This window comes from Engraulis encrasicolus, chromosome 14 (genome assembly GCF_034702125.1).
Source record: "Engraulis encrasicolus isolate BLACKSEA-1 chromosome 14, IST_EnEncr_1.0, whole genome shotgun sequence".
NCBI classification, from domain to species: Eukaryota; Metazoa; Chordata; class Actinopteri; order Clupeiformes; family Engraulidae; genus Engraulis; species Engraulis encrasicolus.
In genome coordinates this window covers 1,219,083-1,240,803 of record NC_085870.1, presented here as the reverse complement: position 1 = coordinate 1,240,803, position 21,721 = coordinate 1,219,083, and the positions used below count along the sequence as shown (strand labels likewise).

At 44.6% G+C, this 21,721-nt stretch overlaps 1 protein-coding gene across 1 annotated transcript in view; it reads left to right on the top strand.

Annotated features, from left to right (window-relative positions):
- The first annotated feature begins 5,611 nt into the window (after positions 1-5,611).
- LOC134461938 (limb region 1 homolog-like protein) overlaps positions 5,612-21,721 on the top strand; it is a 40,466-nt gene continuing 24,356 nt past the window's right edge. Inside the window, exons 1-2 of the mRNA XM_063214759.1 lie at positions 5,612-5,873; positions 19,291-19,375. Coding sequence (XP_063070829.1) covers positions 5,811-5,873; positions 19,291-19,375 — 148 coding nt within the window. The 5' untranslated portion in view covers positions 5,612-5,810. The remainder of the gene's footprint in view (positions 5,874-19,290; positions 19,376-21,721) is intronic.

Here is a 21,721-nt window from a genome sequence, read left to right as displayed (position 1 = left end):
CCAAAGTTGACAGCATCCATGCATCCCCAAACCATGTCAGTCCCACTACCATGCTTGGCTTTTGATAGGATACACTTTTATTTGTAAAACTCATTTGTTTACCACCACACATGCTTGACACCATCTAAAGTATAACCCTAAAGTATAACAACCCTGTATGGTGACCAGTGATGAGTTCTACAACCCTGTATGGTGACCAGTGATGAGTTCTACAACCCCCCTGTATGGTGATCAGTGATGAGTTCTACAACCCTGTATGGTGACCAGTGATGAGTTCTACAACCCTGTATGGTGACCAGTGATGAGTTCTACAACCCTGTATAGAGCGTGAAAGAGATGTCACTTCCCCCGATTTCATGGGACCTCAACAGCGTTTTTAGCCGAAAACATAGCATGTAGCTGTGTTTCTTCACATTTTTCATGCGGACGGCCTCGGAACAAAAGATTGATACTTCTGCATGAATAATCTTTATATAGCCTCTTAAAGAGCATATTTGTAGCCCAGCGCATATAATGACTGAGATCAGAAGATATTTACTCGCTACCATGTTGTCAGATGGTCAGCTTAGGTCCCGTGAAATGCGGAACTAAGGGGCGGGACTTTCAAGCTCTATGGTGGCTGGTGGTGAGGCCTTGCAAGATTAGCAAGCGGCAGATGGTCACGGGTATGATCCCCCCAACGCCCCTTTCTGCTATGTTCCAATACTCGTACTGTCCGCCCTTTCCGCACTGTGTTTGGGTACGCAGGGTGTTCCATTTCTAAACGCGACGGTAAAGTGTACTGTAAATTACCCGGATAACGCCCCCAAAACGGCCATTTTTCGAAGTGTGGAGTTACTGTACACTTTTCGCACTCAACGGCCGCCATGTTTGTGACGTAGTTGAGTGTCAGATCTGTCAAACGGTTGAATCTCCGTGATAACAGCATAGTTTTGATTCCAAAGACAATCGCCATGTGTATTAGAGGCAGGGGTAACTTTAAAAAGTGTCAGCATAACGAACAGTGCCTTCCGTGATGAATTGCATATTGGCGGTTGGTAAACTCGGATGACACGCGACCAACCGTCATTTCCGTTAAGTGTATCAGACAGAACGGGAATCGGAATGTACTCGCCTTGTGAATCGCGGAGGGTGGAAAGGGTACTTCACTGCACTCAAACAAGGTACACAGTACAGAGGGTGAATAATGGAACACAGCATAAGGCACTTAACCCCAACTTTAGTCCTGAGAGAATGTGCTTATGCGGGCTAGTTAATTAACTCATTATAAGTCATTGTGGGTAAGAGGGTGCCAAAGGACATCAACCATGAAAGTGTAGTTGCAGCCTCTGTAGTACCACTAGGGCTTGGAATCGATCTAAATTTCCTGGATCGATTCGATTCCAATCCAGAAGGTCACGATCCGATTCGATCCACGATCCGATTCAATTTGATTCGATATTGATCTTTTGTATTGCTGGGTTGTCACTTTAACCCATTTATGTCTAGAATTCTAAGACCGGCTATATAAACCAAAACATCTCAGAATTTGATGCCCACACAAAGTGACATACCTTGGTATGAAAGAAGCAAGCAGGAAACTTGTATGAGAGAGAAAGGTGGGAAAAGACTGGCACTGTTTACTTGAACAGGCTGTGTGTATTTGTGCATGTAGCCTACATGAATGTGAAAGAGAGCTACAGGATGTGGTTGAGAAAATAGCACCTATAATTATCGGCAAAAGATCGATCTACAATGTTGTGAATCAATCTCGGAATTTTCAATCGTGAATCGATATTGGATCGCGGATCGATCTTTTGAACCTAGCCCTAAATACCACCATCTTCACAGTGTACAGTACTTTATGTCTTCTCCTTGTAGGTATACTTACCTATTTATATCCGAGTGTCAGTGGCACTGACTTGTATCATTGGTCAGTGGCCAAATTGTTATCTGAGGATGTATGCAGCATGTGTGTCAGTGCTGTGTGTATGTGGCAGCTATGTCCAACACAAATTTCCTTCGGGACCATTAAAAAGAATCTTAGATCTTGAACCTTTCTTGGTTTAAAGGAGAAGTCCACTTTTTTGAACATTAAGGCCATTTTCTGAGTGGTCTGCAATGTTTTAGAGTCCCCCTCACCGTTTATTTCATGATTGCTGCAGTCTCTGTTATTTGGCTGATTTGGATTTGATCTCAACCAGCTTTAGAATGGCCGTCTATGGGCACCTGCAACTCTGTTCTTAAAATCACCTTTAACATTTGTTTTGAAGAATATGCAACTCAGCAAGTGTTCAGCAGTATTCACTGGTGTTCCTTAGCAATTTTTGTAGCGAAATATGGCATCTGTCATGTTTTATGTGTGTTTTAGCAATTTGTAAGTTAAGTTTCACTTTCACTTTCACTTTCTTTCACAAAATGGCAAATAAAAAATGACAGAAGCCATATTTCGCCTTGAAACTTGTTAGGGACTGCTAGTGAACACTCCTAACCACTTTGTGAGCTGAAGACTTTCGAAAACAAGTGTTTAAGGTAATTTTAAGAACAGAGTTGTAGGTGCTCATAGACGGCCATTCTAAAGCTGGTTGAGATCAAATCCAAATCAGCCAAATAACAGAGACTGCAGCAAACATGAAATAAACGGTGAGGGGGACTCTAAAACATTGCAGACCACTCAGAAAATGGCCTTAATGTTAAAAAAACTGGACTTCTCCTTTAATGGAGCTTTACCTCTGCTGATTGCTGATGCCCATTCCCCATTGAAGTGAAGATGTACATTGAAGTGAAGATGCACAGTACATTTCGCAGGGGTCCATTTTGGGCCCTCTGCTATTTACAATATATATTAATAATCTTGGTGACAACTTATCAGATGCAGATATTCACTTTTATGCAGATGATACTATAATATATTGTTCTGCACCTTCGATGGAAAGCTGCATCTCAAAATTGCAAGAAGCATTTGAAAGAGTCCAGCGCAGCCTTTTATCTTTAAAATTAGTTTTAAATGACAAGAAAACCAAATATATGATCTTTGCAAGGAGCCGAAGGAATATCCCTATTCCACCTCTTCTCACCTTGCAGGGCAGCCCCATCGAGTTGGTTTCCTCTTATAAGTACTTAGGTTTTGTGTTAGAGGAGGACTTGTCTTTTAAGCTTCATGTTAAGCAATTGGTGTCAAAGTTAAAATTAAAGTTGGGGTTTTATTACAGAAACAGTGCTTGTTTCTCACAATCTGCAAGAAGGAAGTTGGTAGAAGCTACATTTTTACCTGTTTTAGATTATGGGGACATTTTTTATAGAAATACCACCAAGGCACTTTTACAATCACTTGACTCTACTTATCACTCTGCTTTAAGATTCATCACTAGAAGTAAGCATTCTACGCACCATTGTGTGTTATATGATCTAGTAGGCTGGCCATCACTAGATTTTAGACGTCATAAACATTGGCTTTTATTCGTATACAAGGCCTTAGTTGGCCAGCTCCCCTTGTATATACAGAGCCTTTTATCTTTTAGCAGTCAAGGATACAATCTACGCTCAAGTAGCTACATTGTTTTAAATGTCCCCATGATAAAAACTGAATTTGGTAAAACTGCTTTTATTCATTGTGCCCCAACTCACTGGAATGAACTGCAGAAATCTCTTAAGCTTGCTGTTTTTATGTCTGTAGCTGAGTTTAAAACCTATCTTAATGACACTTTTAAATCTGTCTGCACTTGCTTTTAATATTTTAATCTCCTTCTAATGTTGTTTTATGTTTATTATTTTATGGTTTTTATTGTGTAATTTTATCTCTTTATCCATACTGATTTGTTCTGTTTTGTCTGTGTCCTGTCTGTAAATGTAACTTTTATGTGTGCTGCCGCCTTGGCCAGGGCTCACTTGTAAAAGAGAATTTTATTCTCAATGTGATTTTTTATTTCCCTGGTAAAATAAAGGTAAAATAAAAAAAAAAAAAAAATAAAAAAAAAGTATCTGAACCGAATTCACTGCCTTGAGGGGGACAGGCCGTGCGGGAACACCTCGGTTACACTGGTGCCGTGACCCGGATGGGAGAGAGGTTTAGGGGGGTGAGTGTAACGGAGAACAACTAGCAGAGTGTGGCATAGGATGATAGTAAACCTCCCTCCCAAAGCCTCATACATTATCGGTAGCGCTGAGCTATCGGACTGGTCCTTTAGCTCAGCGGTATCATGCTGTGCCTCCCCTGCCCGAACCGATGCGTTGACCAGGAGGTGTCGAGTTCGTGGGCCTGAGGGGGACAGACTGCACAGGAACACCCTGGTTACATATGATATGACATATAGATAGGGTGACCAGACGTCCTGGTTACATATGATATGACATATATAGATGAACTTGAATGGCCTGCACAGTCCTAACCTGAACCCAATAGAACACCTTTGGGATGAATTATAGCGGAGGCTGAAGCCAGGCCTTCTAGACCAGTGTTTCTCAACCTTTCTTTAGGCGAGGCACCCTTTCAATTCATGAAAAATTTCATGGCACCCCGAACCAATAAGCCGTAACATGGCATCGCATCCGATACCACACAGCTTAGAAAAGTAGCACCTTTGGAGACGTCACACGACCTGTATACGTTCGAAGTTGCAGCTGACTGGGGCGACCTTTATTTACTTTATTGTGCGTAAATGGCAGATGAAAGATTACACTGACTAGCATTAACTTTTCAATTTCAATTTCATATGTTTTATATTACATACTTTATTTATCAGCCACGTTTCCGCGGCACCCCTGAGGGGTGCCCCGGCACCCCTGTTGAGAAACACTGTTCTAGCCCAACATCAGTGTGTGACCTCACCAATGTGCTTTTGGAAGAATGTCAAAAACTCCTAAACACACTCCTCAGCCTTGTGGACAACTTTCCAAGACGAGTTGAAGCTGTAATAGCTGCAAAAGCTGGACCTATATCATACTGAACCGTCTGGGTTAGGAATGGGATGGCACGATAGTTCAATTGTCAGTCAACACAGGTTAGTGAATACCTTTATATAGGCTAATGTGTGTTTGGCCACTATAGCCTATAATATAGTATATATAGTGGCACTATATAATATTGTAATAATAGGCCTATATGCAAGGCTATTTGGTAACAGACCTGTATAGGCTATTCCATAGCACAAAATGAATTATAAATGTATATCTTCATAAATAAACGTTGTGTTAGAGTCATATTTGAACAATAAAACGTCCAAGTTCCATGACTGCCTGGGGCATCTCAGCTATGTGGCATGTGTACAGAGACTTAGGCCTATTGTTTCAGGGCCAGCACATCTATCAACATGTTCTATTGTCACATTCCCTCATGCTGCCTGTTATTCTGTAGTGGTGGCATAGCAACAGCAAAACTAGTGTAGGTACACAGGTGCATTAATGCACACAGGTGTTATTTTTTAGTAGTCTCGTTACTTCATCTCGGGTGGCTAAACCTGACAAAACCAACAAGCCCAATCAAGTTGCAATATTTGGCATGCCTCTGAGTGTTAACAAGACTGTTCCCGTCAAATGAATTTGGCTCACGCAGCTCCGGCGTTGTCAGAGTTGACGTAGTCGCCGCCCGCCACTGCCAAACTCGGCTCTGCGCCCCCCCTCTCACTACAGCTTGTACAGGCTGTTCCTGAGAGGGCTGCCGAGTGCCGACAGAGATTGTAGCCAAGGGCAGACAGCAGCACAGTCGCCTCGCTTTCAACGAGTGATCCGTGTCGGAGCTGCGCCGCGCATCTGTAGCACATCATTGTTGAGACTTTCAGTGACAGTCAGGCTTTCTTTTGCTCCGTCAAAGACTGCGACATGTTTGTCAGACTATGGAAGGCGAGGACGTGACTCTGCGGGAACAGCTTTTCCATGACCGCGTCCGGGAGACCTTAGTAAGCACACCTTGTCCTCTCTCTCTCTCAACTCACTGATAGTTATCGTTTAGCAGGAGCATTTTGTTTTGTGCATTGGCGATGGGCATAAACAGCAGCTGCGTTAAGATGTATCTAGCTGCGTAAAAATATAATTATTGTTATAGACAAGAGGTCCGTTGTAGCATCTACATCATTGCCATAGGCTGTCAGTAGCAGTGTTGGGGGTCAGTAGTCTATTTTCCAACATTTCATCATATACCTTTTCGTTATTATGCTATTTTATGCGTTTATTCGTTTTACTTTGCTGCTACAACTGCGACAAACTTTTGTGTTGGTTTGGATATGCTGGAGAGCCAAGTGCTTCACCCCAATGTTCAGGTTTAAATTTCTTGTTTTTGTGTGTCTCAGTTGAGGGGGGAATGTGACTAATCCGATTTTCCGAGAAACGTGCAGAGGTCATATGCAGCCAGCCGCTGGAATTATTTCCCAGTTGCAGACACGAGCCATGAATAAAACTAGAAGACACTTTATTCCTGAACTTAAATACATGTAGATTGGTTATACATTCATGAAAGATGATGCGTCACTCAAATAGGCTAACTGAAAGTCCTTTGTGCAGAATCAGAAGTGTCTACAGGTTACTCTCAATAGACCTACTGTATAGGCCTACTTGGTAAATAGTAGGCCTAAATGAATACATTATGCATCATATTAGGCTATGTACTGTATTTCCACTGATGTGCAGTTTGTGAATTGGTGTGGTGGGTAGTGTGTGTGGGATGCGGCTGCCTGTTGAATGTGTTTTAGTGGGGATTTGGCTCTGTGGGGTGAGCCTCAGACTCTGGTCAGAAAGACTGAAAAGCTACAGACCATAACAAAGCCGGTGGTAATTGTTATGTTGAACTGTCATGTCCCTTCTATTGTTACAGCCAAATGCCATCTAACCATGCGCCCATACTCTCCTCTTATTCCCATCCTGGACCTAGCCTGGGCTTAGCATATCCTAAGACAGGGAATGTTGTTGTGTTAATTAAACTGTTGTAGGATCAACACTATGGGTATTCATTTTGACTGTGTGAGCATCACTGACACTGAAGCATTTCCTACGCACTGTTGACTTGAGTATGGAAGGCATGGCCGGGCCAAGCTACATTGAAGCCACATTGTCATGGTCCTATGCCGCTCTCAACCTGTCAGTTCAAATGTTTCCAGCCCTTGTAACATCTGTAGTATTTCCGTGGTCTCGTGGGGCTTTGGTGAGGTTGTTGTTGTGCCTCAAAGTGACGGATCTCCTGTGAGAACTCGCCAACAAAGGACTTAGTGGGATATAGTAGATAGTACAACCAGCCACAACACATCAGCCAGTGAAAAAAAAAAGAAAAACAAAATAGAAAACAATGCTACCATATGTTATCTGGCATCATGGCATCATCCAGTTATATTTTCCCTTCCATTTAGGCATATCTTTTTTAAAGATACAAAAAATGAAACCCATGCCCTTTCCCTGTCTTGTAATCTTTACATGTGTGAATCTTTGTTTCTGTATGTGTTTTAATACCACAGTTACGGCCCTGTGCCAAGGCCACAACAAGAAGGAGGGCAGGAGTTTGATTTAACAAAATTAAATAAACATTTTTCTAGATAACAAAAAAGAATATACTAAATGTTGTGGGGTAGGAATAGTTTGTTACTCCACATAGAATGGAAGACAATCAGTGCAGTGCCTGACATCAAGAGCCTGGGGGTTGTCCCCGGTCCCTGTGCCATGAAACAGAAACCAGTTTCTGAACATTCTTCACAAATTCCATGTACAGAAGGTCTGTCGATCTGCACATAAAATCACCAAAAATGAATCATTCACAGAGGCACTCCTGTTTGTGAAAAAAAAAATCCTTGACATGTTGTTGAGCTATTTGCTCTTCTTCTGTCTTGAACAAAGTCAGACACACGTTATACTTGAAGGTGACAAGGGTCACATGACACAGCAGTTAAGTCATGATTGGTTAACACACCTAATGTCATAAACAACGTTCCAAAATTAGGCTACCCGCGGTCATTTACCGATAATTTCCCCCAAATCTCTACAAGTAACACAAATCTTTTGCAAAACTGCATTTTAACAAGGCCCATACTACAAATTCTCCCCACTGACTAAAAAACACAAAGATACCTCTCTTAGAAACCTGCAGGTACTTTGTTACTCAACAATCATGGAAGACAATCATTAGTCCCATCATGGAAGACTGGGTCCAGAGGGCCATAACACACATCATGTGCCGCCATTAACCACAGGAAGCTGCCAATAGAGAGGCAGTGATTTCAGATATGTGTCTGACCTCAAGGGCCGCCTCATGCAGCCTAGCTTACTGTATTAGATTATTGACCCCCAGCGTGAGCATGTGTGCCGGCCGGACTACATAGTGCAAAAGACTGTAGTCATTGAGCTGTAGTTTACACACAAACAAACATGCATGTACAAGAAAAGCCGTTAAGCACGTTGCACTGTGCTGTCATTATCCGTGGCTGAGAGAGAGAGAGAGAGAGAGAGACAGAGAGAGAGAGAGAGAGCCTGTTTAGGGCAGGACCACTCGCCATGACCTACATCTATACGTGCATGCCCGTCTCTTTCAGCCGTAACTGTATTTCAGTTTATATTGGATGTTTTTCAAGCAGATGAATCACTTTTATTTATTAACATTTGGTAAACATAGTTGAAAACAGAGATGAGATCATGGGCATGTACTGTGTGTTCAGAAACGTGCCCTGCACATGTCCATTGCCATCCTGCAGCAAGTCGGGACTGGTGCTGTCTGTTTGTGTCACGTTTCACATGACTGGAATATCACAGTGTCACTTTTTGGCTGGTTAGTTAGCTGTGTGTCCGTTCAACGGACAACAACAACGTGAAATGTGTCGTCAGTGTTGATTCAACACTCGCTCAGAGTCAGAATTGCACACTACACTAGTAATGTTGGTCCTGTTTTGCCCTGCAGTGTTAAAATAAGAATGTGTGAAATGTCCTTTTGTATTTTATTGAGTCGTGCCCATCATTAGTGCCCAGAGGCGGAACAATTGTACATAGCGCCCCTGGGCGAAACACTGAAAAGGCCCCCTGTACACCCTGCCAAAGTCATAATAGGGCCCCCACCACCAATAGGGGAGGGTCCTGGGCCCAGGGGCAAATACCCTGCTTGCCCCTCCTATAGCTCCGCCCCTGTTCGTGCCTGTTGAGCTGTCACTCTGCATTGTACTCAGGCCCGGCCCGGTCAGCGCTGGCTGGCCGCTCATAATAGCCACCCCTGCCCAGGCCCAGATTAATGCACAGGCTAGATATGGCTACAGCCTAGAGACCCCCACCTGGCAGGGGCCCCCACCACAGGCTAGATATGGCTACAGCCTAGAGACCCCCACCTGCCAGGGGCCCCCACCACAGGCTAGATAGGGCTGCAGCCTAGGGGCCCCCACCACAGGCTAGATATGGCTACAGTCTAGGGGGGCCCACCACAGGTTAGATATGGCTACAGTCTAGGGCCCCCACCACAGGCTAGATATGGCTACAGTCTAGAGGCCCCCACCACAGGCTAGATATGGCTACAGTCTAGGGGGGCCCACCACAGGCTAGATATGGCTGCAGCCTAGAGACCACCCCTGCCCAGGCCCAGATTAATGCACAGGCTAGATATGGCTACAGCCTAGGGCCCCCACCTGTCAGGGGCCCCAACAGGCTAGATATGGCGACAACCTAGGGCCCCCACCTGCCACGGGCCCCCACAGGATAGATATGGCTACAGCCTAGGGCCCCCACCACAGGCTAGATATGGCTACAGCCTAGGGGCCCCACCACAGGCTAGATATGGCTACAGCCTAGGGCCCCCACCACAGGCTAGATATGGCTACAGCCTCGGGGCCCCACCACAGGCTAGATATGGCTACAGCCTAGAGACCCCCACCTGCCAGGGGCCCCCACCACAGGCTAGATATGGCTACAGCCTAGAGACCCCCACCTGGCAGGGGGCCCCCGCAGGCTAGATATGGCTGCAGCCTAGGGCCCCCCACCTGCCAGGGGACCCCAACAGGCTACATATGGCTGCAGCCTAGGGCCCCCACCTGCCAGGGGACCCCCACAGACTAGATATGGCTGCAGCCTAGGGCCCCCACCTGCCAGGGGCCCCCACCACAGGCTAGATATGGCTACAGCCTAGAGACCCCCACCTGGCAGGGGCCCCCTGATTGGCCAAAAGTGAAAAATTGGAGAATTGGGACGAGATGCAATATTGAAAAATTGATCCACCATGTTGAGAACAGTTGGCAGACATGTTATCCTGAATTGAAAATCTCGTAATTATGCCACCATCATCTACATACATTATTCACGAAATTCGCCTTTGGGGGGGGGGGGGGGCAGCAACCTGTAGCCTAGGGGCCCCGGGCCATCTTAATCAGGCCCTGCCCCTGCCTGCTTCACTCCACACGACTGGCCTACAGCTCGGCTCGGGTCAGCTGGGCATCAGTCCAGCCGTGTCCGGCCGTGTGTCTGCTGTTTGCTGCTGCAGGCAGCGAGAGTATGTGAGACTTTGTGGTGGGCATCAACATTAGTGGCCAGCGAGAGTGAGGCTTTGTGGTGGGCAGCGACATTAGTGGTCTGCGGGCTGGGGGGCATTAGTGGGCAGCGGGCCGGGGGGCATTAGTGGGGGTTTGAGCCCGATGAGCTTCATTGTATTGTATTGTATAGTGTACTGTATGTGCCCCCCCCCCGGTGACCAGCTCGGCTTGTTAGGCCGCTTTCTGCGGTTTATACTCTCGGTTTTGTTTGGTCCCTAATCGCTGTCAAGCCCAACATGCAGCATGCCCCTCACCCCTCTACACACACACACACACACACACACACACACACACACACACACACACACACACACACACACACACACACACACACACACACACACACACACACACACACAGAGTTACACACACACACACACACACACACACACACACACACACACACCTTACAACACACACACACACACACCTTACAACACACACACACACACCTTACAACACACACACACACACACACACACACACACACACACACACACACAGATACACACACACACACACCTTACACACAAACACACACAGATACACACACACACACACCTTACACACACACACACACCTTACACACACACACACACACACACACACACACACACACACACACACACACACACACACACAGATACACACACATACACACACACACACACACAGATACACACAAACACACACACACCTTACACACACACACACACACAGATACACACACACACACTCACACACACACACACACACACACACACACACACACACACACACACACACACACACACACACACACACACACACACACACACAGATACACACACACACACACACACACACACACACACACACACACACACACACACCACTACCCCCAGTCTGATCCTAGCCACCCTGTCTGGTGATGGGAGTTCAGTAGCCCAGTGGTTCCCAACCTATGGGTCAGGACCCAACCTATGGGTCGCCAAAGATCCACAGGGGGTCGCAAAGACCTCTTGATTTTAAGGGGTTTAATTCTAATACCATATATAGCCCATGTTGAATAAATGACAAAGCATTTAACTAATAAATGCATAGAAGCAACAAATTGTAAGTGCTACATTAAACATTTATTCTAAATTTGACCAAAGACGAATTGAGGAATAAAATAATTAAAATGAGTTTTCGCAGGAAACAGAGGGCATCTTGTGACCCCGTCTTGTGCGGGCGCTCGCGCGGTTGGGTCACCAAAGCTTACAATAGTAAAAACATGGGTCCCTGAAGAAAAAGGTTGGGAGCCACTGCAGTAGCCTATTGGTGGATGCTGCTTTCATAGTGCATCTTACCCTGCAACAGTACAGTATGAAGCTGGGTATACAGCACAATACAAGTGGTCTACTACTACTACTATACAAGTGTGTATCTTTGCCATAAACAATTCATGCATGCGTTATATTATTGTGCACTCATGCGCCTAAAAAAAGTTATTTTTAGTTTTTATTCAGGTCATGATGTGTGGCTACTAGTGTACTTTATTTTATATTTTTTACCTCGTATCATTTAATCATGCACTGTACATATTTGCTCTTACATGTATCTGCTGAGTAGAAAACGTGCTGACCCTCTATTATAAGCATTACTGTTACCAAAATGGTAATGGCCAAATCTTAATCTCTTACTTTAGACTGTCGGTAATGTCATTGCAATGTTGTTATGATGTCGTTTCGGCAAAAAAACCTGAAAGATTGCCAGCGATCCCATCTGCACTAAAAAGCAACATGTGTGACTGAATCTGTTTTAATTCCACTGTCTGCAGCATGTATGCGGGTAACCTCATTAGGCTATGAGAGATTAATGGCAGAGGGAGAGGGGGGGAGATAGAGAGAGAGAGAGAGAGGGAGGGAGAGAGAGAAAGGGAGAGAGAAAGGGAGAGAGAGAGGGAGAGAGAGAGAGAGAGAGAGAGAAAGGGAGAGAGAGAGAGAGAGAGAGAGAAAGGGAGGGAGAGAGAGAGAGAGAGAGAGAAACGGGTGGTCTGTCTCTGCCAAACTAGGATTAGGCCACCACCACAGATCAGACTGGTGCGGTGCGGTGTCCATTTCAGTTGACTCACAGTTAGACGCTTGTAGGGATGCACTGATACCACTTTTTTGAAAACTGATACGAGTACGAGTATGTTAATCACTGATTCTTGAGAAAGCGGCTAAAATATGTCTCTGCCATAAACTGCCAGTTCTGTTGAAAATAAACTACATTTTCATGAACAAAATGAATCCAGGTGAAGACACAGGGCGAACAGAGCGAAAACGAAGTGGCTAATGTGAGCAAAAAATGCACAATATGTAAAAGAGTGTTTTTTTGTCTCACACCGTCAGATGTCACCACCGTCAGATTTTGTTCCGCTCATCATCTTGTTCCATATTTTACTACATTGTGCTGGTTAATGAAACATTACCAGACATGTTAGTAATAATTGTGACCCAAACTTATACTCCAGCTTCCACTGAGGTGCATTTGAAGGGTTTTTTGTCACAAAACCTGACGGTGGTGACATCTGATGTAGTTCACAAAAAAACATGTGTTTTACATGTTTTTGACAAGTTTTAAGAATATGCTTCCAATAAGTATCTACAATTATGTTGAATTGTAAAAGTAATTCACTTAAATACAGTTAACTTATTATTTTACTTCTAATTCTGTCTGACGCTGGTGACAAAACCAAGAAAGAGCCCATTTTATGAAAAATGTAAAACATGGGGAGCTTGGCCAATACATTCACTGCACAGCCAAGACGTTCATCTATGATAATACACCTCTATATTTTGGATTTGAACAACTTAAAACCTGTTTATGCCACATTTTCAATAATCTAGGCCTACTTCCTAGAGTATCTAACAAATGAAGAAAAGACACATGCACAAACATACTGTGCACACACAAAAATAAAGTGTTTATGCTAGATGTCATTGACTTGAGAGGGATATTTATTTTGCTAAATGTAGGTAATAATTAGGTCACTTTCACCACCTTCAGATTACTGTCACCACCGTCAGTTCTTAAGTCACCACCGTAAGAAGGAGTTTTGGACATTTTAAATGAATGTGCTAACAACATTTTCCTTTGTAGTTGTTGAATTATCAAAGTAATAGCAAATTTAAGCCTACACGAATATTTGTGAAATTACAAAAAATTGTTTGATCTATTTAGCCATTAAGTAAGCATTGTCTGACAGCACATATTTTTAAATTAGAACACATGAAGCAGTATTAAAATAGAATGAAAGTGAATTTTCAAAATTTAAAGGCGTATGTGTGAACCAAAAAACACACACAATCACTTAAAAACTCCAGATACATATGCAACCAAATCAATACACTTTTTATTGCTTTTAATTGTGTCTGACGGTGTTGACAAAAAACAAGGTATGATCGGAGAAAAACCTGATTTCTGAAAAAAATGGAAAATGGGGAGATTGGCCTTGTGCATTTCTGAAAAGCCAAGACCTTTGTCTACGAGGATATACCATATTATTTTGTAATTCACTTTGTTTTTTTCTTTCAAGATTACAACCTGTTTTAGCCACTTTCTCAAGAATCAGTGTAATGTGTGTACTTGCCGATACCGAGTACCGATACCGATACCTTTTACCACCAAAATACAATGAAAATAAATGCATGGCCTTGTTTTTTTCCACCTGTGATATTTTTATTGTCCATTTCCATGTAGATTTAAATGTTAGTAAATGTATGAGGTGGCACTTTTTTCCATGCTGCTTTCAAGTCCACAGAACGTGACAAGATTTTGCATTGTTTTGTGTAATAGTAGTATCGTTCCTGGTATCGGCAAGTGCTTGACGAGTACGAGTATAATGAGCAGTATCGGGTGCCGATACCGATAACAGTATCGGTATCGGTGCATCCCTAGACGCTTGTGTATCATCTTATGCCCTGGCTGGAACAAGGTTACGGAGGGAGATATAATATTGCAGACAGGTTACGGAGCGGAGGGAGATATAATATTGCAGCTACAGCAGTAAGCATCTCCTTATGTCCTACATACATGCATACAGTGCACGGCGAGATGGCCAGCAGGTTATGTTACAGGGCAGGCTTGCTCAGCACAGCTCAGCCTGGTCCTCTGAGCCAGCCAGCGATATCTTTTTTTACCAGGTCACGAAATGGGAAATTACTGAGTGGTGTGAGACTGCTCGATTCATGTTTTGATATATTTAGAACGCATGGTTCAAGACTAGCAAATGGGCCTTCTTCAAATTTAGGATGTGATGGAGTGACCATCACTAGGGTTGTGGGTGTGTTCTGACTAACATGCCAAGGAGCCTGGCTCTTTGGTGTAGCGGTCAGCGCCCTGGTTTACTACCCCAGAAGGTCTGGGTTCAAGTCCCGGCTGGTCAACTCCACTCCCCTTCGCTACATAGGGAATGAAGTGGTCTTTTACCCTGTGCTAGTCTACTTTTACCCTGTGCTAGTCTTCTTTTACCCTGTGCTAGTCTTCTTTTACCCTGTGCTAGTCTACGTTTGCTGTGATTCTGAAAAGACTTTCATTTATCCAGGTCATGTTTGGTTGTCATCCAACAAGTTTAGTTACAGCCAACTGGACCATTTTGTATTCTACTGTACAGTATATTGACTACTTACCTGTTGGTAAATATCTGTATGCACATTTTGTGAAGTGAAGTGAAAGCCCAACTGGGAAACTCCAACTCCCATTGTCAGTGTGACACAGCACTCCACAGCACACAAGTGTTCACTGCACACTGCACACAAAGAAATTGCATTTATGCCTCACCTGTGCAAGGGGTCAGCCACCAATGGCGCCCCAAGGGAGCAGTGCGGCAGGTTGGTAGTTACCTTGCTCAGGAGGATACCTCAGTGAGTCATGGAGGAGGATGGGGGAGAGCACTGGTGAATTACTCCCCCCACCAACCTGGCGGGTCGGGAGTTGAACCGGCAACCTTTTGGGCTACAAGTCTGATGCCCTAACCGCTTACCCATGACTGTATGATGCACATTTTGTGAAGGATTGATTAGCAAACACAAGATCTGTTTAGGTTCAGCATATATCGGAATGAAATATAGACCACAGCTGTGCTTATTCCCAGCTTTTGTACTTGATTTATGACGCCTCAGCAGAAATCTGTACAGAACCAGGTGGTGGTTTCCTCAAACGCTTGGAGAACACATACTGGGGGGGGGGTTGTAGAAGAGTGCAGCATATTCAACATTTGCTTTCTGGGCCTCTTGTGTGTACTGTATGTGTGTCAAGGGTGTGGAGGTGTACTTTAACAACACTCCCATAAGCTTGACTTACCTGGCCTATTTTAAGACCTCCCAGAAGAAATGGGGAATGTCATAGGCATGAGAAAGAAAACACCACTTTATTTAAGGGCGGGACTATTGTTTGTGCTCATATCCTGTTGTTATCAAAAGCTAATGCTGAGTTTGTTTGTCGTTGAAGTCATTTCATGACGCTCACACTGACCAACAGCAATACGTAGTTAGGCAGGTCAGTTTGCGTCAGACGTAGGCGGGTCAGTTTGCGTCAGACGTGGTGCAGGTCAGTTTGCGTCAGACGTAGGCGGGTCAGTTTGCGTCAGACGTGGTGCAGGTCAGTTTGCGTCAGACCAGACGTGGTGTTGGTGCATTAGCAATGTGCTTTCTGGAGGTGGGGTGTCAATCTCTAAATTGAATCACCGGTCTGTCAGACATGAATTTGTCAGCGTGAGAAATAGCTAGGCTATTTACTGGAAGTGTGGTGACGATAAAACAACTTTTTTTTGTGACTCTCAACTTAGCTGATTGCTTGTAAGTTGGCAGCCCTTAGTATCCTTTAGCATCGTCCCTGTATCCCCTCATCCTCATTGATGCCCCATTTCCCCTATGTGTCCTTTGATGATGACGCATGCTCGTTGTCAGTCACCAAGTGCAAACTTCTGTTCTCAGTTCAGCATTAGGGTATAGACCTATTGTAGTACAGGGCTTGACACTGGCACCTGCCAACCAGCCAAATGCTGGTGAAACTTGGCTGTGGCTGGTAACAATTTCAATGTCACTAGCCAATTTTGCAGGTAGCTTATCTATGATATCAGAATAGAATATTCTGTGTATCAATTTTTTGTATTTAAGTTCAAGAAAAGGCTCAGTTACTCAGTTTCTATTTGTTTATGTTATTTACATGTAGAAACCCATGCACTAATCTTCTTGGCACCTCATCTTCTGAGGTTAGTTGTACAGCGTCATGATAACAACAACAAAAAACTAATTTGTGGCTAGTAGAATAACTAGATGGCTAGTGACTCGGGAAAACCACTAGCCACAGTGGCCGGCAAGCGAAAAAGTTTGTGTCAAGCCCTATTGTAGTAGTATTAGTAGGTATTACTGACAGTAGTGGTGAAAACCATGATCGTGGTCTTTGGGTGATCCGTGCCATGCATGCTGTGGCTGATCCGTGTTATGCAACGTGCGTCCTTCGCTACAGCTATTCTATCTCCATTTTACTGATCCACATTTTTCACATTTTAACATTTCAACTAGATGCGCTGCTGTACCTCACACCACAGGTGTTACTAGGTATATTCCATTCAACCTGACACTGCGACTAGAGCATTTTCAGAGTCGTATGACGTGAAAGCAGCGTCTCTACCCCATGGACTAGATAGTATATTACCTATCTAGTCCACTATAACTATTACTATAATGTGTACGATCCTGTTATGTGTGACGTAATTGCATCTGTGGCACTTCTATTTCTTCATTAAGAAATTGTTTGTTAATAATTTTGTCTTTTGTCTTAGGTTCCTATTTCTATTGTTATTATTATTGTTTACATTTAATTTTTTCCATTTATATTTTTTCAGTATTAAGCTTGTTTAAATTACCATGGCCTAACTTTTGATTATTTCCCCATCATTTTTTCCTCATCATTTTCTTCATTATCTTTTAGAGTTAATTCATTATTTTTATTTTATTTTTATTTTATTCTATTTTTAGTTTTATTTTATTTTATTTTTGTTTTACAGTGTTTTGAGACCATGTTGTGTGGTGATACTGCACTTTAAGCAATAAATTATTATTATTATTATTATTATTATTATACCTACTTATGATAACAAAGAGGACAAATTCACACCAAGACTCATATCTACAATACCAGTTTGTCTTTCTAAAACAACAATAATAATCCTCCTGCGTGTCATGAGCGGGGGGGGGGGGGGAGGGGGGGGGGGGGGGGGGGGGGGGGGGGGGGGGGGGGTTTGGGGGGGGGGGGGGGGGGGGGGGGGGGGGTGTGTGTGTTCACAGCAGGCGGTAGTTAGTGAAAACAGGAAGTGCATGATATTGGGTTTGAGGGGGTCCATGTAGTGAAAACAGGAGCTGCATGATATTGGGTTTGCGGGGGTCCATGTTATTTTGAGTGTAATCTGTTTCCATGTGGTCATCCATCCCTTCCTGAGCTCTCACTCTGTTTTGGAGATTGCATAATCTGGTAATCCTGCCCAGGCCGCCCTGTCACGTCAGTGTCCATCTCTCTCTCCTGCGCTCTCCTATCCATATCTCTTTCCTTCTCTCTCTCTCTCTCTCTCTCTCTCTCTCTCTCCTGTGCTCTCCTGCTCTCTCTCTCTCCTGCGCTCTCTCTCTCTCTCTCTCTCTCTCTCTCTCTCTCTCTCTCTCTCCTGCGCTCTCCTATCCACATCTCTTTCCTTCCCTCTCTCTTTCCCTCTCTCTCTCTCTCTCTCTCTCTCTCTCTCTCTCCCCGCCTGCCTCCATATCTCCTTCCTTCCCTCTCTCCCCCCCCCTCTCTCTCTCTCTATCTCTCTCTCTCTCTCTCCTGCGCTCTCCTATCCACATCTCTTTCCTTCCCTCTCTCTTTCCCTCTCTCTCTCTCTCTCTCTCTCTCGCTTTCTCTCTCTCTCTCCCCGCCTGCCTCCATATCTATTTCCTTTCCTCCCCCCCTCTCTCTCTCTCTCTCTATCTCTTTGTCTCTCTCTCTCTCTCTCCCCGCCTGCCTCCATATCTATTTCCTTCCCCCCCCCCCTCTCTCTCTCTCTCTCCCCGCCTGCCAGTCACCACTGTTTTTGTTTTGCATATTCATTTGTTTTTTTCATTTGCTCAAACTGTACAGACTCACAGAGACTTGCTGTACACATGTGCATGCACGTGTATGATCGCAGACACACACACACACACACACACACACACACACACACACACACACACACACACACACACACACACACACACACACACACACACACACACACACACACACACGCACACACACACACTCAAGCTCACAGGCAGACATGAATCCAAACATATACAGTGTAGTCACATGTGTACATGCCCACACTTGTTGAGTGTTTTTCCATCAAAAGTAAAATGTATATCTAGTGCTCACGTGGCTTGAAATAAAATCCTGTTTACGAAAGGATATCAAGTTTTATTTGTTTGCTGTTTCATGGAATCACTCCAAAGTATTTTATTGAAACATTATGCAGGTAGTACAGTATGTCTGTGTACAAATGGGCTAGGTGGTATGGTTGGCATGTTGTTTTTCTAAATCCAGGCATGCAAACCAATTCTGTAGTGGGCATCCTGTCGTCATGCTTTTCCAGTTTCCAGTTGCAATGAGATACTGTAGAGCTTCAATGTGACCTCTCTGTATGTTAGTTCCCTGAGTAAGGCATCATCTGAACCAATTATCCGTTTAGACTTCAGACTTTCAAGGAAACACAGCAGCTCTCATCTCAATGAAAATTCCCCGATTTGAGATTCAAGGTTTTAGTCAACATCACTGATTTTTTTTTTCTTTCCTCCTGTGTGTTTTTGTCCACCAGATCTGTGTGCTTCTCTTCTCCTGCCTCTACATCATCTGCTATCTGGTGGTGGTCCATTACAGGAGGATTGCAGAGTTTGCTACAGGTACGTACGTGGGGCAAGAAGAATGTTCCAGAACCTTTTAGAATGTTCAGCACTGTGACATCATCTCCCATTACTAGTTTGCTACAGGTACGTACGTGGGCAAGAAGAATGTTCCAGAACCTTTTAGAATGTTCAGCACTGTGACATCATCTCCCATTACTAGCACTAGCAGCACGAGTCTTTTCTTTTCCTTCATGTGCTTGTGCACACACAAGGATTTTCTTGCTTAACTCAAAGAGAGTTCAAATCCAGCGATCATTACAGTAGCACGTTTCATATGCAGAGAGTTATGAAGAGAATTTTGTAAATCGTGTATAATCTTGTAATTCCCTTTATTTTGTTTGTTAGATTACTTTGGTGTGGACTCTCACCCTTTACAGCTTTATTCTCTCTCTCTCTCTCTCTCTCTCTCTCTCTCTCTCTCTCCCTGTACCCCCCCCCCCAGCACAGAATCTCTCTCTCTCTCTCTCTCTCTCTCTCTCTCTCTCTCTCTCTCTCTCTCTCCGCATTTTTGACGCAGCAGGCACACTCCACAGCACAACACACAGCTAATGGAAAGGTCAAAACAAAGTCTCTTTGTTCCCGTTCTGTCTCTGCTGGGGATGGGAGGGTGGGAGTGGGTGTGAGGGGGAGGGTTAGGGAAGGATAGGACAGTACAGTAGTGGGAAGTGTTGGGTCTCTAGTGAGTTGAGAAGGGACAGTCCAGTCGTTTATGTCATGGTGCTGTATAACCGCAGAGATACACCAGCGGCGACGCGACTCAAGCGACAGAGTGTAGCAGCAAGCGATACGAGAGATTGAGGAGACTAGAGTATGTCCGTACAGGCAGAAGGCAAAGCATTCAAGCATTCCCATTGGCTGTGGTCACTGACCTCTATACAGTCATTGGCTGTCGCGGCTTGTCGCCGAACCGCGTCATAGAAAGTTGAAAAGATTTCAACTTCAAATTGTCGCGCTCGTCGCGCAAATCGCTCTAGTCTCCAGAATCGCTTTTGTCTCTCGACTCAATACAAAGTCAATTACTTCCGTCGCTCGACTCGCTCAGATCGCCGCTGGTGTATCTCTGCGGTAAGGTGTATGCTGAAGGCCAGTCGTTTATGTCATGGTGCTGTATAAGGTGTATGCTGAAGGCCAGTCGTTTATGTCATGGTGCTGTATAAGGTGTATGCTGAAGCGAGTACAAAGCTGACCGCTTTCTCCTCTGTGACTGACCGCTGCATTGTACTTTAAAAACCCCGCTCCAGCTGTTGTTCCTCCTCGTCCGGGGAGTCGGGACTTCTCCGTGTGAAGTTAATTTAGGCGGTGGTTGTTACGGACAGGAAGAGGGTGCGAATAGAGAGAGAGAGAGAGAGAGAGAGCCTGGCTCGTCCTCGCCTCCCACCTGTTACACGTGTGGATTCCTGTCGCTAAAAGAGACGCCAGCACTGGCAAAGGTCTTGTTTGGAGACCCTCCAAATAATTTGGCCTCGCTCGACAGAGTTACACCCAGACAGTTACGCAACTCTGGACCCCCTCCCTCACCCATCCCCCCAGGACAGACTCACTCATTGACTCTGCAGTCCCCGCCTACACAACCCCAAATACCCAAAAGCCCCCCCACCACCCCACCACCCCGTCCTCTTTCCAGTCCCCATGTGCGGCGCAGAGAGAGAAAGGCTGAGAGGGAGGTGTGGAATGTTCTAGTCAGTTAATAATACCCCTGCACAGGACAGCAGCGAAAACACACACCTGACACCTACATACATAATATTATGTCCTTTAGGTGTAGTAACAATGTCAATGTATACTCTTTCAAACACACACACGCACATAAACACATGCATTCAAGCAAAAATGTACATAAGCAGACCAACATATGTACGCACACACGCACGCACGCACGCACTCACGCGCACACACATACACACATACACACTCGCACGTGTGCGCGCGTGCGCACACACACACACCAAAGCACATATTCTTCATACTTCTTGCAACCACACCGACTCACTAAACATTCCACAGCTGCATAGCTGCTTTCATTTACTACAGTCTTTCTCAAACGGTGGGCCGGGGCCCCCTAGTGGGCTTTGAAAGTATTCCAAGTGGTCTTTGATATCATTTTCTCAAAAATCAAAATAATATTTGTGTGTATGTTTGTGTTGCTGTTGATTATTTATTTAAGTTGTATTGTCTATTGGGTCAGAGGTGGGCCCTGAACATTCTTAACATTTCAAGTGGGCCTCAAGTTGGAATAGTTTGAGAACCCCTGCTTTACTGGATAACCCTGGGGGACAGGAGGCCGTTTGTGTGTGTGTGTGTGTGTGTGTGTGTGTGCGTGCGTACGTGTGTGTGTGTGTGTGT